We start from the raw sequence: 17,014 nt of genomic DNA on the forward strand, positions 1-17,014 counted from the left end.
CTTGACCTGAAGGGCATGGTCCCTCCCAAGGAAAAAAGCTGTTGCCAAGCACGTCCTACTCTGTGGTTGGGTTTACAGTCCTGTCCCTGTAGTCTTGTTAGGAAAATCCCTTGTTTAACATCTCCCTCTGAGTGAAACTGGTCACCCAAAAGGAAGCCTGAGTGTGGGAGCATTTTCCCACAAGGATGGATGTCACCCCTGGCCTTGCATTGGGTGGAGGTGTGAGGCAAAGCAGCTGTCCTTGGGTCTCCTCCAGGGATGGAGAACTTAACCTAGGCTTAATGCTCTCCAGGCTTAATTTGGTCCCTCGTTGGAGGTATTTAAAATGACACCCAGCAGTAAAGTTTCCCTGCAAAGATGCTTGATGCTTTGGGGTAGTGTTTTCTCAACTTTGCATGCAAATATACCTTGGATTTTGATGTTGGATGTATTTAAAATGACACCCAGCAGTCAAGTTTCCCTGCAAGGATGCTTGATGCCTTGGGGTAGTGTTTTCTCAACCTTGCATGCAAATATACCTTGGATTTTGATTCAAAAGCATTATCCATGAGCATCTGACTTTAGATGCTGGATCAAACTTTCCCTGATTTCTGGTCTTCTAAAATCCTGAATTGTGCTGGGTGTCTGTAATGAAATATAGCCAGATGGTCTCTCAAAGAGCAGAGTGTGGCTGAGGGGAGAGCAAAGCCAAATATTCCAGCCATGGCAAAACACACCCCCTGCTTGTTGAGTGCATGGCAGCTCTTTAGCTTCAGAGCAGCACAGTCAAACCCCTTTGTGCTGTGTTCTTCATGGTACAGACTGGTGTAGCACGTCAGCCAGTGCTGGGGCATGGTCTGTGGCTGAGTGGTGGGTCTGGGTGAAGATCTGGTGAAGATCTCCAGGTCTTCTGCAGGGTGATTGGGAAAGGCAGCAAGTGGGCAGAGATTTTTGGGAAGACTGAGTTAGCAGGGGTAAGTTTGATGGTGAGGCTGAGGAAGGTCTGTTGAAGCAGCAGAACAGCTGAGCAGAAGTGGGCCATACAAGGGGAGACCTTGTGTTTGTGCAGTGCAGTGGCCTCTGTTTGGGAAGGAGGATGCTCTCTACCTGCACACAGAATGGAGGTTGTTAGGGATCCACTTTGAACTGGAGTTTTAGGTTAATATCCTGTGTAGAGCACGAATTTCTGTCCAGATTTGATCGTTATTTACTTTTTCCCCATCCTTTCCCCCTCAACCTTCTATTTTCCCTGCTGTAGGAGCTGGTCATCATGGGGGCACCAGGATCCTACTATTGGACAGGAACTGTCAAAGTGCTGAATCTGACTGACAACACCTATTACAAGCTGAACGATGACGCTGTGATAGCCAGGAGGTACACGTACCTTGGTAAGCAGCTCCTGGGTGCTCTCTGTGAGAAAGGATCAGTCTAACAACACATTGCAGGGCTTTGATGTTCAAAAATTGATGCTGACTTTTTTATTTTTGGTGGTGTAGAGTATTTTTATGAAAAGTGGTGAAAGGAAGAACGTCTGAATTAAAAGGTTACCTGCCTGGAAAGAAACATAAGCAAAGAAGCAGCCAGAATATTCCGGTTTTGTTTGCTTGTTTTAAATCAACATGCTGTAATTTTTTTATCTAACAGAGAAAATACATTTTGACTGAAAAGCATGTTAGATGGTAGTGGACCTCCTATGTTCCTGCTTTTGCCTTTCCATGGGCAAACAGTCAGTAGTTTGATGTTGTTTGACCAAAGACTCCCAGTGACCTCTCTTTTTCCTCTTAACCTTTTGTCTTTTCAAAAATACCACTTGGAATACGCTGCTTGGTGATAGCTAAATGAGGAGTGTATACATACATATTTAAGGACATAAATAGGTTTTGCTACTGGTAGACCTGAATTATAGTGTTTACCATGTAGACAAGAGCCTCCTGATTTACAGCAGAAGAGCAAGGCAAATACGAGACAGCCTTAGAAGGAAAGCACTTGACTCTTCTTTAGTTACTATATATCATTTTAATGTATCAAATAAGACTGAAGCTTTGATCTCCTCCTTTCAAATACACTCCTCCTTTCTTTGATCTATCCCCCCATTTTTCTTCTTGCCTAAACAAAAATCTCTTTAAGCCATTAACTTCTCTGACCTCTTTGCCTACTGTCAAACCTCTACCAAAAAGGCATATAGTTTTCCAAGCCTTTCTGGGCAGTGATTTTAGCCAAAGGAGGACACTTCTGTCTGGTGGATGTGGGACTGCTTCTCTTTCTCTGTGGTGATGTGGTCTTTGCTGTGTGTGTGCCTGTTCCTGTTTCACTGCTTCCCTTTCTGGACTCGTGGTTACTGAACTGCCCCCTGTACCTGGTTCAGGTGACCTCTTTTTTTCTCTCAGCTTTTGGAAGAGTACTTCCAAAGAGTATTGTCCCTTCCCACCTCCATGAGCTTTTGAGTGGAATATTGGTGCATCCTGAGCAGAATGGTTGTTGGGTGCTAACAAGGTGCAGCCCAGGAGGAGCAGTGGAACCCGATGAGTGGGATCCAGCTGGCTGACCTGTTTCTCAGGCTCTTCCCTTCCACGATTAAATACCCTAATTAAATAAATAACTTTTATTTATTTGTGTCCCCTCTCCACAGGATATGCAGTGACAGCAGGTCATTTCTCTCAGCCAACTACCACGGATGTTGTAGGAGGAGCTCCCCAGGATGGAGGCATCGGAAAGGTGCGGCTTTTTTGTCAAACAATGATGTGGTCAGATGCACCAGGGCAAAAAAAGGGACACTCATGCAGTTCCCATGTGTCTGAGAAGCCAAGAGATTTTTGCCTACGGGGTGGTTTTGGAGCACTGAGCAGGGGAGAGGTGAGGTAGCTTGATGAAATCATCAGATCTTCTCAACCTCTCTCTCGTGGTGCCTCCCACCCCTCACCCCTCTCTTTCCTCTCTCTCCCACCCAATCCTTACAACAGTTGTTTTACAAGACACTGGCAACATTCCTTTCACACTGCTTTTATTCAGGATTCATAACACAGAGGTGTGACTTAAACCTTGCCTGGAAATGAAAAACTTGGAAAAGAGGGTTTATCTTGTCTTCTGCTTGTTTTTTTTTTTTCATCTGTTTGACTGTTTCAATATTTACTTCAGGGTAGAATCTCTAATAGCATAAAAAGCTATTTCCTGGGTGATTTGATGTCCCTCTTAAAGCTTCATAATAAGCTGATGTTTAGTGGATTGGAATCTGTGTTTCTGCCATCTGTACTTAGAAATCTTTGTGATAGTCTCCCGAGAAGGAAAAGAAATGTTTTTCCTATAGATGTACATATGTCTGATGCCCCAAAGATGTAAACAAGAGGTGGAAGTGGCTGGTGAGTTAGGTGTGCCTGGCCTGGCTGCTACTGTGGGAGCCAGTTGAGGGTGACCAGTGTGACCCTTACACACTTCTGAACCAAAGGTGGAGGAGTGGGAGTGGGGAAAGGGAGGGAAGGGATGCAAAGGATCTGCTTTTGTTCCTCTTCCTTCAAAATCCAATCCTTTCTGGACCTGCTGTCCCATGTGCTTGGGCAGAGGTGTCCTACAGCCCCCTTCCACCTTCCTCCCTCTGTCTCTCCTGCTCTGCAGGGACATGAGTTGTAGCTGAGCCATAGCAATAAGGATTGAGAGATCTCTGCTACCAGGAACACTATCCCTTGGTCTAGGTGGGTTATTTTTGGTAATAACCATGTCTCAGAAGGTAGCAGCACAAGTGGGAAAAATGGAATAAAAGTAGAGGATGAACTTGATTCATACCTGATCTGGTGTGGTTAGGACATAGAGGATGCAGCAGTTGCTATGGAGGAGACATGGGTATGGAAAAGACATGGTCCTCTCTTACAGCTTCTCCAATGCACCTTCCTTCCAACCTGTTTTCTCAGGGGAAGAGATTTCATTTCTGTGCAAGGAGGGGGGTGCAAAAACAGCTGGTAAGATGAGAGCCATGAGAAAGCAGCTGGCCCTGGAGTTTAAAGCCTACTGCTCTAGTTGCAAAAGCTCCTGTTACTCTCCCTTGGCATGGGATGTGGGCAGCAGGAACGCATGGCAAGGGGTGGGAGGAGATGTTGAGTACAGGACGTTTTGCTGAGCAGTCCTGCTGTGCTTTCCACACAAGCTACTCCTTTCCACTTCCCTGAGAGAAGGTGATTAGCATTGTCACACCCTTTTTACTGAAGTAAAAGCCAGGATACTTAACGAGGCTGAGGCAAAGTCACCAAGAGAATTAGCCAAGACTGGGTTTGGAGTTGTGACACTTGGCAATGTGCTCTTGCTGCTAGAAGTGCTGCTGCAAAAAGTGAGGAGCAATTGTCCACAGCAAGTCTGTGCTGTGTTCTCAGCTGAAAAGAGCTTTGAACTCTGTCTCACCACCTATTAATAACTCACCACATAATTCAACTACGTCAAGTGCTTGGGTCTGCCACGTGGCCTTGGAATTAGGGAATCCTCTGTCCTACAAACTCTGTGAGCACCTTCTAGGAGGGAGCCTGACTAACACTGGAGGGCTCTCAAAGGCTGACTGAGCCAGTTCCTCTGCCAAAGGGAGTCCCTTTCTCCAAGCCATGCATTTTAGGTCTTAAATTTTGGTACCAGATCTGTTATTAAACTCTTATCAATACTTTGATCCCTGAGAGTTCATGGTGAAGCAGTTTCTCCTCTGGAAATGAGCAGAGTGGACTGTTGGAATAGTTTTCTGATTTACAGATTGTTTCAGGCAGACACAGCACAGATGCCTTGGGTGGTCTGACTGAGGTTTCTGCTCTGACCTCTGCTAAAGCATCGTGAAGTCTGCAGTGCAGTACGTGCAGGCGTGTGTCCTTGAGAAGGGAAGGCTGGAGAAGGGAAGGGGAGCAGGGTTATTCCTTCCCAGCCCTTTTGCCCCACTCGTTTCCAGGCAGTCTCCAAATTCCACTTGTTTTGAGAGTTGGAAAGTTCCAGTACTAGGTGCTTTTTAAATACTCATATGTGCACACATACACACGTGCACCAGAAAAGTAGTTGACAAGGTACAGTTCAAGCTTTTCTCATGATAAGAGGCCTGTGATTCATCAATAAAACAGGGAAATCTGTTTTCTCTTTTAATAGAAGACTGAGCAAGAAAGCAGTTGTGAAATTGGATCTTGGCAATAGCTATGGTGGTGATGATGACTTAGGTATTATTTAGAAAGCATCAATGCTATAACATTATGTGCTTTGTAGTTAGTATTGGTTAACTTTTTTCCTTTTTCACTTTTCAGGTTTATATTTTCAGAACAGACAGACGATCAGGCTCTCTAATAAAGATTTTTCAGGCTTCAGGAAAAAAGGTGAGCTTTTATGTATGTGTGTTTTCTTTTAAGGGGTAACGAAAGCGAAATAAGGGCAGGGTCATCTCAGAGCATCATTTTCATTCCACTGCTTCATGAGTTGGCAAGCAAATTTTGGTGGTTCTTGTTCTCCCAGAAGAGAGAAGTTTATTGGACAGACCAGCTGTATGCCTTTTCTCCTGTAGTAGTCAGGACTGCAGTCTTCTGCTCATGCCCATATGACTGAAATGGAAGGGCTTCCTTCCTGTAAATTGTATTAGTGGTTGTCTTTAGCCTTATGCAACTGTCACAAGAGCTTCTGAGACATGGGACACCAGGCGAGCCTAGACACAGAGATTTCCTCTAAGTAGGTGTTACTGGGAGGCCTGGGATAGTTTGGAGCTTAGTTTAATACACAAACCCCAAATCTGTTTGTCTGTGTCCTGCTGTGACAGGGGATATTAGAGTTATGCTGTTTTGTGGAGGAGCAGCTTTCATTACCCCAAGAGATGATGATTTCTTCCTTCCTACCATGAATCAGTCCTGTGTTTTGCTCTGAGACCTGGTGTCTTAGAGCTGAACTGCCCTTTCTACCCCCCACCCCCCCGAAATTTAGGGAATGCTAATGAGATCCATCTCCCCCTGTGCTGTGTTGTATTTGAGTAGAGAACAGCTTCTGTTCTTCACTGGGGGCTCGCTGGAGATGGTTGCAGGGCAAATGAAGTGGACAGTATCTCTAACTATAGGTAACAACAAAAAGAGGTCTTGTTTGGGAGCAGTGCAGTGAGGAAATGATGCACCTCATGTGGAGTTGCCTGTGTTCTCCTGGAAGGAGAGAAAAGGCAGAAGTAAAAGGTTAGTGGTGGCTTCTGGCTCTGCCACCCTCAGAAGGATCTGAAGTGTTTAACATCAAACATCATTTAACATCTGAAGTGTTTATCATCAAGTTGGGAATGTTAGCCATGTTTTGTTAGTTTTTCCCCAACAAAACAGCCACAGTCTTTAAAAGCATGCCTGGAACAGGAGGAAACTGCAAGGATGTGTAGGTGGATGCTGTGACTTGTATTTTAGGGCCTCTCCAAAATTTGTCTTTTTCTGCACTAGCAGAATGGCAGAGATCTTAAAAGGAAAAGACCTCCCAGTTCATCCAGGGCATCTCCTGTGTTTGATTGCTTCCTGTTCATTTCTTTCCTTGTTGACTTTTAAACGTCCCTAAGGATGTGCTCTGGAGAACTCTTCCTCAGCCTAATAAACAGAGCTATCAAGGAGTTTCCAGGTCTCAGCCAGAAACTTTCCATTTTCAGTTTAATTGCTTTATTTTTATATGCAACTCAGCTAATCAAGTATTTACATCCTTCAAGGACTTCTAGGCTGTTGTCTGTCTCCTCCTTCCCCATTAGCATCTGTCTTCTACAAGTTCTCTAAAATCCAAGTGAGAATTTTATTTTAAAGGGAAGCCTGTGCTAAATCACCTTTCCTTTGTTTTGTGATTGGAATATAACCAGTGCTCAGCAACAAGCACTGCCTGGAAGTGAGCTCTCACAAAATGCTGCATCCTTCCCAGTGGTGTGAAAGTTCATTGCTCAGACATTCTTGTTAGACAGATGTTAAAAGCAGGCCAGTTTCTTCTTTCCCTTTTTTATTGCTGGAGGCAGACCTAGGAAATCAAATGCAGACAAGAAAAAGGAAAATGCAGTGCCTTGTTAGAAATGTTAAGTGCACAGACTTCAGGTTCTCACAGCACCATGAACTCACCCACGCTGCAGACATACCATGTTACAGTTAAGTAAATAATAAATTTTGCCTGAAAACTGCCTGAATACATAGTGAAATGCTTTTCATAACTTTCACTCCTTACCCATGAGAAATTTGTTTTAAAAACCTTAGTGGATTAAAAAAACAAAAACAAAACAAACAAAAAAAAACCCCAAATAAAAAAATCCACAAGGGAACTTAAGCTACAAAATAACTGGAATCAAATGATGTTTGAGGTCTGACCTTCAACCCACACAAACACAAAAATCTGAATTACACACTGAAACTCTATCCTCAACTCACCCCACTATATATATTTAGTAGCTTGTAAGTCTTATGGGCTGTGTAGGATGGATCTGCTGCTCAGGAGGTCTGGCTCATGCATCCAAACTGACCAGGCATGGAAGGCTGTGGGTCAGAGATCCACCAGGAGCCATGTAAAAGCACATGAGAAATGGGATCATTCTTTTTAACCTAAATAATTATTCCTGTAACCTCACTTTTTCCTATGTAAACAGCTCTCAGTTTCAAATAAGAACTGGTATCTTTTAATTTTTCCTTTGGAAGTTGCTGTTAAGTTTTAGATTATGGTTTGTAGTTGGTCTTAAAAAGTATGTCTGGTGGTACCTTAGCAGAAGTGGATGAAATAAGGGTGGGATATCATTCTTGCTTTTTTTTTTTCCCCTTTTTGTGTTTAAATATGTTTTGAAATTTGTAATGTTGGTGCTGGTGAGCAGTTCATGTTTACCTTTATCAAAAATGTAATGAAATGAATGTACTTCTTAAATTTAAGCAATTAAGTTTTATCAAGCAGTAATAACTGGAGATTGAAAGTGGCTTAGTTTTTTTTTGTGTATCAGCTGGAAAGCTTTTGTTAAAAGTTGTCTTTCTGTATGAACTCACCTGCCTGGACATGAGAGGTCAACCCCCACACCCAGTACTGCTGTTTGACGGTGACTGATACAAACAGAGCAGGGGGAGGTAGTCCACAATCATGAGGCAATTCTAGGTGCCTCTTTTCATGGATACTTTACCCCTTGACCATTTTTCTTTTTTCTTTTCTATATGTTTTTTAAGGTATCCTCAGAAGATCCATGGTACCCAACAGCAGGTCTCTTTAGGAAGCCTGGCACTGGGCACAATTAATCACTAGTCAGGGCTGGGTTTGGGAAACTGATTTCACCCCTTCCTGATTATGAGCATTTGACAAGTTAAAGCTAGTCTAAGAAGGCTCTTTAAGTGTCTCACTTGAGCATGTCCCAGGGTATAAATTTTGTCCTGTTGGTAAAACATCCAAGCTGATGCACCGTTACAGTAAAGTGTTTCATTCCTGCCAGAACTCTCCCCTAAGCTTTTTCTGTAGGAGTGATAAAGCAGCAAATCATCATTTGAAATGAAAACCCCCTCAAACAAACGCCTAAATGACTTCCTGCTGTGTGTGGGCAGATACTGAATGCTTTGTTGTGACTCGGCTTGGTTGCAGATGGGCTCTTACTTTGGCTCCTCCTTATGTGCAGTTGATCTGAACTCTGACGGGTTGTCAGACCTGCTGGTCGGAGCACCTATGTTTTCTGAGATCAGAGATGAGGGTCAAGTCACAGTCTATATCAACAGAGGAAACGTGAGTATGTGCTGGAGTTGACTTGGTAGAGGCTGAAAGGGTGGGTCTGGGCAGGGTAACGCTCACATCCTTCCAGCACTGCGTGGTGGAACTCAACGTCTCCAATAATGGGGCTCTGGGTGTCTCCAGCAGAGCATGAAGTTATGGAAAACTCATCTGGTATCATGGTTTCCCAGACACCAGCCCACACTCATCACAGAGCTGTGAATCTTTCGAGGAGGTCTCGGAAAGTTTTATGTTGAAACTTGGTGGTATTTGTGGCTTTGCATGGATTTGGTGCCAAACCCAAGGACGAGTCAGCAGCTTTGACTGAGTTTCCTTTGTGTTTTGGGTGGTCAGTAGGACCTGAAACTTAGAACACAAATGTCTGGGGATTTAGGAGACCTTGTGAGGAGAAACCAGAGTTTGAATTCATGTTATCTTTATGTTTTGCCCCATATACAGACTTCAGGGGAAGTTCTTATCAGCTAGTGCTGTTGAATATCACAAAGACCTCACAACAGTCTTGGAAAGCTCTGAACTTTCTTGAATCAGCAAAACAAAATCATTCATATATTGTATTTATAGGAAAACAATGCTTACTAAGGTATTATTAAATATTTAATATTCAGATCCCAAACCTGCTGTCTCAAAGTGGGAGTTGTTATGGACTAAAATGAAATGGATTTGCTTCATCAATATTTTATAAACTTCCTTATGTGAAGTTTGTTTATGCTAGACTTAATACTCACCACAAGTCCTATAGGCAGCCTTTGGGATACTTCAGAATTACTGATTTTATTTGCTATTATCACTCTTCTTTTAAATGAGCTTTACTTTGTCAGTTTGATCCACAGGCTGGCCCACTTCTATTGCAGTGCTGCTGCTGGGTCCTCAAGATGGTTCAGAATGCCAAGCAGATGCTATCTAACCTTTGTTGCTCACAGTGAGAGCATAGATGAATTAATTTTTATCTTTAGTAAAACAGTCAAGAAGCTAGAAGGAATTTATTATACTCTTGCAGCAAGAATGACTTGCAGGAGCAATGCCTTGAAGGACTGTGCCTTTTATTTTGGGGCTTGGATGTTCTAATCTCAGCTTCATTCTGCAAGCACTGTTGCTTAAAAGGCTGTTGGAGCAGGTCAGAGAAAACTGCATTATAACAGAAGGGTGCATAGTGATGCTAGATTTAATACACTTACATTTTGGCCTTCCCTGTGAGGACTGCAAAGAACTGAGCTGCACACCCAGCCCTGCCTGCCTCCTCTCTGTTGTGTTTCAATTTCATTATGTGGGATTTGCTTAAAGTCAGCAACTCCCCGCGGCCAAGAAAAAGATTTTATGACATGTTCCAGAGGGCAGTTTACTCTCATTCACAAAGGAAGCAAAAACAAAACAAAACAACCCTTGAGGTGGGTACAGAGCAGCATTGCGTAACTCGATTTTGTTTTCTTGTGGAAATGTTCCTTTCCCCTTGAGGGAAGACTGCCAGAAACTGAAGCTTATGTATCTGACCAGAAAGTGGGTGGGCAAGAAATACCAAACCCATATAAGGCTTCTCAAGGCATGGGAGTACAAAGCTACTTTATTCTGAACTTTCCTCTGTCTCTTTATTGCATTAAGTCCTTTTCCTTATTCTTCATTTCAGAAGGCTTTTTGGAGGGCTTTGCTTTAATCCTTCTGTCCAGTACTTAAAAAGCTTTCAAATCCAATTGCCCAAATGTTATTTGCTTAGGGGAAAATTCTCTTTAACTCGCTGGGGTTTAGCTGAATAAGCCTGGACTGAGGATTTCACTCCTAGGATGTAATCTGCCAGTAGAGCAAGCTCTGGGCTGTTACATTTTAGGCATCTGGAAACCTTCATGAGCTCACCAAGCCCTGTGACTGCCTGTAGTTGCATCACTGAGTTATCATTCAGTCAGTTTAACATTTTAGTTCTATCACTCATGCGCTCCCATTTTTTAACCCCCCCTTAAAACCAAACAGCAGAAAATGATTAAAAAACCCCCAAATAAATGAGATTTTTGGTGCCTAGGCAATCCACGTGCAGCGAGAGTCAGCGTGCAGCTCTGCCCCAGGTGCTTCCTGCAGGGAGGGCTCAGCTTGCCCAGGGCTCACACCATTTCCCTGACCCTGTTTTGTTTCCTGCTTGCTAGGGAGTGCTGGAAGAGCAGCTCGTCCTGGATGGGGACAGTGCCTACAACGCCCACTTTGGGGAGAGCATGGCTGCCCTCGGCGACATCGATGACGATGGCTTCCCAGGTCGGTTGGGTTTCCTCCAGGACCTTCTCCCTGGGAATGCCAGGGGGGCTGGCAGCACTGCTGCTCTCACCACGTGGCACCCGTCGCTCCTCCAGACCCAACCAGCACCTGGGCTCGTGCTAGGGATAAATGTTCTTGTGCAGGATCCTCCTGCTAGAGCCTTTTGTGGATGGTTTTTCTTATGTATTCAAACCTTTCCAGTTTGGTTGACTTACCATGAAGTGTGATTAAGAAGTAGCTTCTCACAGCTGATAGCATGTCCTCTTAATAATTTCTCTCCTTTGCTTAATTCTACCTTGCCCCCCTTCACAGGCTGCTCAGCATGAGGCCCCATGCTGGCAGATCAATAGGTGAAAGCAAAGTGTTGGGGCTGGCCCCTTTTTTGTCCTGATTTCTGGCAGCACAGATTAGGGACTTCCAAACAAAGACTGACTTAATGTCAGTCTTTAATGCCAGTCAGTGGCCTGGATTTATTCCTTCCAGGCCACTCAGGGCACAGAATCCCATTAAGCCTAATCCAGCCTCATTGCAGGTTGCCCTCACAAATGGTGGGCATGCTCTTCCCCTGACCTTGGTCATGCATTTGTGTGTCCCTGCAGCTGCTTGTGGGTCAGGTGTGGTGCTGGAGAGACTGCAGAGTGAGTTGGATCAGTCTGTGAGTGTGAGGCCTTTGGGAAGAGTTTAATTTTAGCAGCTGTGTAGTCACTAGATCCAACTAGGAGAGGAGAATGTGAGGTGGGATCACTCTTTCTCCTGGAGTTTGCAGTTAAGTCGCATGAAACTTCATCTGCAAGTGCACCCTTAGCAGCCTTTTCTACTTCCTGCCTATCCATTGAATGATACCCAGCTTTATTTTGGAGCCTTGGATTTTCAAGCAAACGTAACATGGTGCTACAATAAATGTTTTGCCAGTGCTGTCTTGGTTCACAGAGCTGATGTTCCTCTGCATCAGAGATTTGGATAGGAAAAGATGCTAAATTAACTTTTTGAGCATGGTTGCTGGTTAATAAATGCACATTTTCACAACAAGCACATGTTTCTAATTGGGCACAACACATTTATATATACATTTGAGTATTTTTTTAAAGTTTATCTTTACTTATGAAATCAAAGAAGTTCCTTCTAGCCAGATGCACGTGAGCTGCTGATCATCTTCATCATGGGGAGCTATTTTCCTATGGATAGCTGGCTTCTAAACCTGGGGAAAAGTTGGATTAATGGAATGGATTGTGAACTGTTTGTAATCTGCCCTGTTTTCCAGATGTTGCCATTGGAGCCCCTAAGGAGGATAACTATGTAGGAGCAGTTTACATTTACCACGGGGACGCCGATGGCATTGTGCCTCAGTACTCCATGGTATGTGCCACTGGGGTTTATGGTGCCTATCTGAAGTCACTTTGCCAGGGCCTGCAGAAATAAACCATGCTCGGGGGTCCCTTTATAGGTAACACCATCATAGCTCTATGTCTTTGTCTCAGTCCTAGTCTGAAGATGGCTTCTCCCAAAGTTTATCCATGTCTATGCTGTAGAGTAAGAGCATATCAGTCAGGAGATGTTTTTCACTGTCTTTTGTTACAGGTATCAGCTGTAGGTCTCTTCTTGGAGCAAACAAAATCTTGGCGTTTGAGTGCCAGGTTTTAGACTTAGTACTGCTGCAGAAGGAGCAGAGAAACCTCTGGAGAGGTTTTCATTTTGGAGAAGCTAGTGGGGAGCCGGGAGGTTGCACTTTCTTCCTGCAGAAGCAGGTGTAGTGAAAAGGAAGAGATACTAAGTGCTCTTTTGTGCCCCTCCAGAAGCCTCATTACCCATCTCTTTGTCCCTTTTCTTGTGATGTGACAATATATCACAAGGCTGTTCTTGGGTGCAGTTCCCCTGACCATTATCATGAAGTATAATCTTGGCTGGGATATGCTGGAACATCTTGTGCAGAGATGACACAGTGCAATTTAGCTACTGTAGCCAGACAGTAGAGAGGGAAATTTATGCTCATGCTGCCCAACATGTGTCCCCTCGTCTCTGTCTAGCACATTTCTCTTTTCAAAGAGCCTGAATCTTCCCTCCCTCCATGTGTTTGAAGTTGTTTTGTTTTGTTGCTGGGTGGGATCCTCCACAGTAAATGAGTTTAGAAGAGAATTAAAGAGTTTAGTGGTTATATTGGAGACTCTTCTAACAGACCATAGAAGTCCAGTCCTCCTTCCTTTTACTATGGCTATGCCATGCACTGCTTTTTAGAAAAAAAAAGAGGTATTTTTTTCACTCTTTTCATTTCCCCCCCTGTTTTCTTCATTTAAATTGCTGATCCATGTTGTGCCCTCACCTCCCTTCAGCAGCTTCAGTGGTGGCTGTGAGCAGAAGCAGCTTAATTGCCTTTGTGGCCTGCTGTTTTCATTCATGGCACTCAAAAGCAGAGCAGCGTTGCACCTCTGCCTTCCAGGCCTTAATAACCTGCAGATGTCCACTGGGATGTTTGCAGGCAGGATTTGCCACCCTAGCTGGGACCCCCAAAAATGTGTAATTTGGGGAGGAAGTTTCTTCTAGTTGTCTTCATCTTACCTGGCCATGAGTAGGAAAAGGTCTGTACACAGCAAAGGACTAATTTCCCTATAAAGTGGCTGTCAGGACTGCAGGATCTCTCTCTTCCCCTCAATTTGACTTTTTTTCCCATGAATTTCCTGCCTGACCTCTTGTCCAATATGACATCCTTTAACGGGAGGGACTGGGACTGAGACAAAGATGTAGAGCTATGATGGTGTTACCTATAAGGGGAAAGCTGGTTGTATGTCACAAGCTGTGAAGCACCACCAACAGCCTCAAAATTACTTGGTGGGATAGTTTTCCTCTGTAACTTCTGCAATCAGATGTGGGTTTGCATTCAGATCTTGCATTGGTGGCCCAGAATAATGAATGAGAGGTGGGAGACATCTGATTGCCTTCTTAGAAAATGAGATTTTGATATATTAATTTGCTTCAGACAAAAACGTTTACAATTCAAAATGTTTAGAGAAAGATTTTGTGTTCATTAAAAAAAAATGTCATTAAAAAAAAGAAACTATGTTAGAAGTTAAATTATTTTTGCATTGGGGGAGGAAGAAACGAAATACAGCTTCCAAACTGACACAAAATACTGCAAAATAGCTGATGGGAACCAGAATTTCCAAGTGGGATGAAAATTAATCATTTTGACTTTGAGTACGCTGGCAAACTTTGTGAAAGGGAATGGTTGTGCAGGGTTTTCTGTTTCAATTAATCATCAGTTTTGCTAAGATGCTGCTTAAAACTTCTATTTACAGAAACAAAGGTAGCACACACAAAAAAATAAATCTCTAGGGTGCAGTTAAACTTCCTCCCCCCTCCCTGAAAACTGTTTGATGTGCTTTTTATTTTGCTTGGGTCTGCATGAGGGTTGTGATGCAGGTGTGGTTTTGAATCCAAGTCACCACTGGCTTCCTCCTAGCCCAGAGCAGAAGGGCTTCCTGCAGTCTGCAGCCTTCCTGCTCAGGGCTGCGTGGGTGAAGTGCAAGCCTGCAGGTGTGCAGCCCTTTTTGGGCTTGTTTTTTGGTTTGGTGGGGGTTCTTTGTGCTACTGGCTGATTTCCCTCGTGTGTTTTCCACTGCAGAAGCTGTCTGGGCAAACAGTAAACCCAAGGCTGCGGATGTTTGGCCAGTCCATATCAGGGGGAGTTGACATGGATGGCAATGGTTATCCAGGTATGTTGGCTGCTCTGGCAGAGAGGGGAAATGCAGCAGCAGGCTGAGAAAACAGCAGAACTGGTCATTTCCAGGTTGCTGGTTCCCACCATGGTGAGAGGCTGAAAAAGCTGAGCATTTTCTTCCCCTTCCCCTCTCTCAGTCAAAGCTCCTGAAAAGAATTTGAGATGATTGCTTAATTCAGCTGTTTGGGCATCCATGACAAAGGATTGAGATATTAAAAGCAGAGGATTTCAGTTGTTAGTTGCTTGGAAGCTGCTTAGTTATGATGGCAATCTTATAAAGCCTTCTGAAGTAGACAATAATAGAACAGTAATAATAAAAATCAAACAGTGAAGTAGGTGAGAAGTAACATCACAGGTCTAATCCTCCAGTTATGATACTTAATGACGTCATGATATCTGATGGCACTGACTGACTTAAGTCAGAAGAATGGTTTCTTTTTAGACTTATTCTCTGTAATTGAGCAACTGATTATGGGAACTGAATTCTGTGCCTCCTTTGTAACTGTCTCAATGTTACAAAAATTTCAGATATGACTGTTGGAGCCTTCTTGTCGGACAATGTGGTACTTTTGAGGTGAGATGAAGTTCTTTTTCATCTGCTTTCCTCCTTTTGTCTGTTTTCTGTTTACATCTTACATCGTCTGAGTCCTTCCCCACCCCAGTTTTCTCCCTAGTTTCTTGTGGTCAGAAGCAGCAAGCTGGATTACTTTTTAAGCAGAACCTTAGATGTGGATGGTGTCAAAGAATGCACCATCTAATTTAAAGCAGCATGGTGAGGGATCACAATATGTAGGAATCCAAGGGCCATGAAGAAAACAAAGGCTTAGAGCTGGAAGGAGATGAATTTTTTTTCTCAGTCCCTCTTTAGGAAAGTTGATCTGAATTTGTAAGAAGGCTTTTTTATTGTTCTTATATTTACATAAAGTAAATAAATGATGATTTAAGGGAATGCACTTGAGCAAAAAGCCAGCTGTGTATGATGCCAGGAGGTAATTTTGCAAGTAGTAATGGGATGCAGGATGAAGTAGGAGTCTTCAGGGAAATGAAATATGGAGTTATTCTCAGTGCACACAGGATTTGGGCTGCTGTTTCAAGCACATGGGTTAAGTGCAATTGCTTGTTTCATCTGATGGGGAGAGGTGTGACAGGTTGGTTCACCAAATTATGCAAGTGGAGAGTTAGAGTAGGACTGGTCTTGAGATGCACAGACCTGGGGAAGAGAATGGGAAGTTGGAATTTTGCCAGTAGCTCTGTTGTTACACTTGTTAATATTTAATAGAAGGATCTTGTCAATACCTAGATGTCATTAGGAGTCACTAGGGACTCCTGCATCTTAATGGAAGATACAGGGATGTGGTGAGACTGGCAAGACAGATGCTGGAGCTGATGTGCCAGCCTGCTTTCTGTTCAAGGCAGGAAAAGCTTGGCTCCATTTCCATTTGAATCAGTTAAACAAAACAAAAAGGGAAGAAATGCTCCTGATGATCAGTGTGGCAGGTGATCAAGTCTTCTGAAGCATTTGCCGTTCCTTCATCATGCACAGAGAGAAAGCCAATTGCTGCTTCTGTGTAGAGGTGTGCCATGCCCCACGTGGGATCTTGCAGCCCCACATCTCCTCCAGAACTGCTAAAAAGAAAGCTGTGCCTTTTCCTCCTGCCTTGTTGTTCCTTGCAGGGAGGGGAAGGCAATCTGAAGGGCTTGCTGTGGTGGTTAGAACAATAAGATGGTGACCTCGGTCCATTACTGATGGACTTTGTGGGCACCTACTGCCAATTTATGTCCCTTTTGCTGTTTGGATTCAGAGGAGGATAAAGAAATCAGCTTTTTTTTTTTTTTTTTTTTCTTCCCCCCCCTCATCCCTCCAGAAGCCTTTGTGGAGTCCTTTGGCCAAAACCAACAAATGGTTTGCCAAGTGATATTAAAGGCTTTGGTGGAAGCCGCGGTGGCTCGGGGCGGATTGTTGGTGTTGTGTTGCTCGCGTGTGTGTAGGGACGTTTGACAGATGCCTGTTGGGTTTTTTCCCAGTGAATAACCAAGTGAGCTAGCATGAAGGAAAAATCACACAGTGCATCATGCTTGGAGAAATATTTTTCTAGATCAGTTAGAGTATTTACTCTTTTACGTCTCCTCAAGCCTTTGGAAAGGTTTTTTTTTTTTTTTCAGAGGTGTGAAATGATCCTAGGAAGCTCACTCTTTTTCCTCCTTTTTTTCTTCCCTGCATTACTGTATATATTTCTAGGGTGAGCCTTTATCTTCATCCACCATCTCAAAATGCAAACTTGCAGTGTTATTTCAGGCTGTGGTAAAAAAAAAAGTCCAAGCAGCTGTCTCGGAGATGGATGTGAGTCTTACTCCAGTCGATATGAATTAGGTGTAACCACAGTCCCCACTCTCTTTTCCCCC

At 43.6% G+C, this 17,014-nt stretch overlaps 1 protein-coding gene across 1 annotated transcript in view; it reads left to right on the forward strand.

Moving 5' to 3' along the window:
• ITGA9 (integrin, alpha 9) overlaps positions 1-17,014 on the forward strand; it is a gene marked incomplete at both ends in the record, with an annotated part of 125,147 nt that overhangs the window by 14,645 nt on the left and 93,488 nt on the right. Inside the window, 8 exons of the mRNA XM_008939477.1 lie at positions 1,238-1,367; positions 2,609-2,694; positions 5,235-5,303; positions 8,521-8,658; positions 10,794-10,899; positions 12,161-12,255; positions 14,516-14,606; positions 15,140-15,185. Of these exons, the coding sequence (XP_008937725.1) occupies positions 1,238-1,367; positions 2,609-2,694; positions 5,235-5,303; positions 8,521-8,658; positions 10,794-10,899; positions 12,161-12,255; positions 14,516-14,606; positions 15,140-15,185 (761 nt within the window). The remainder of the gene's footprint in view (positions 1-1,237; positions 1,368-2,608; positions 2,695-5,234; positions 5,304-8,520; positions 8,659-10,793; positions 10,900-12,160; positions 12,256-14,515; positions 14,607-15,139; positions 15,186-17,014) is intronic.

This window comes from Merops nubicus, unplaced genomic scaffold (assembly GCF_000691845.1).
Source record: "Merops nubicus isolate BGI_N331 unplaced genomic scaffold, ASM69184v1 scaffold294, whole genome shotgun sequence".
NCBI classification, from domain to species: domain Eukaryota; kingdom Metazoa; phylum Chordata; class Aves; order Coraciiformes; family Meropidae; genus Merops; species Merops nubicus.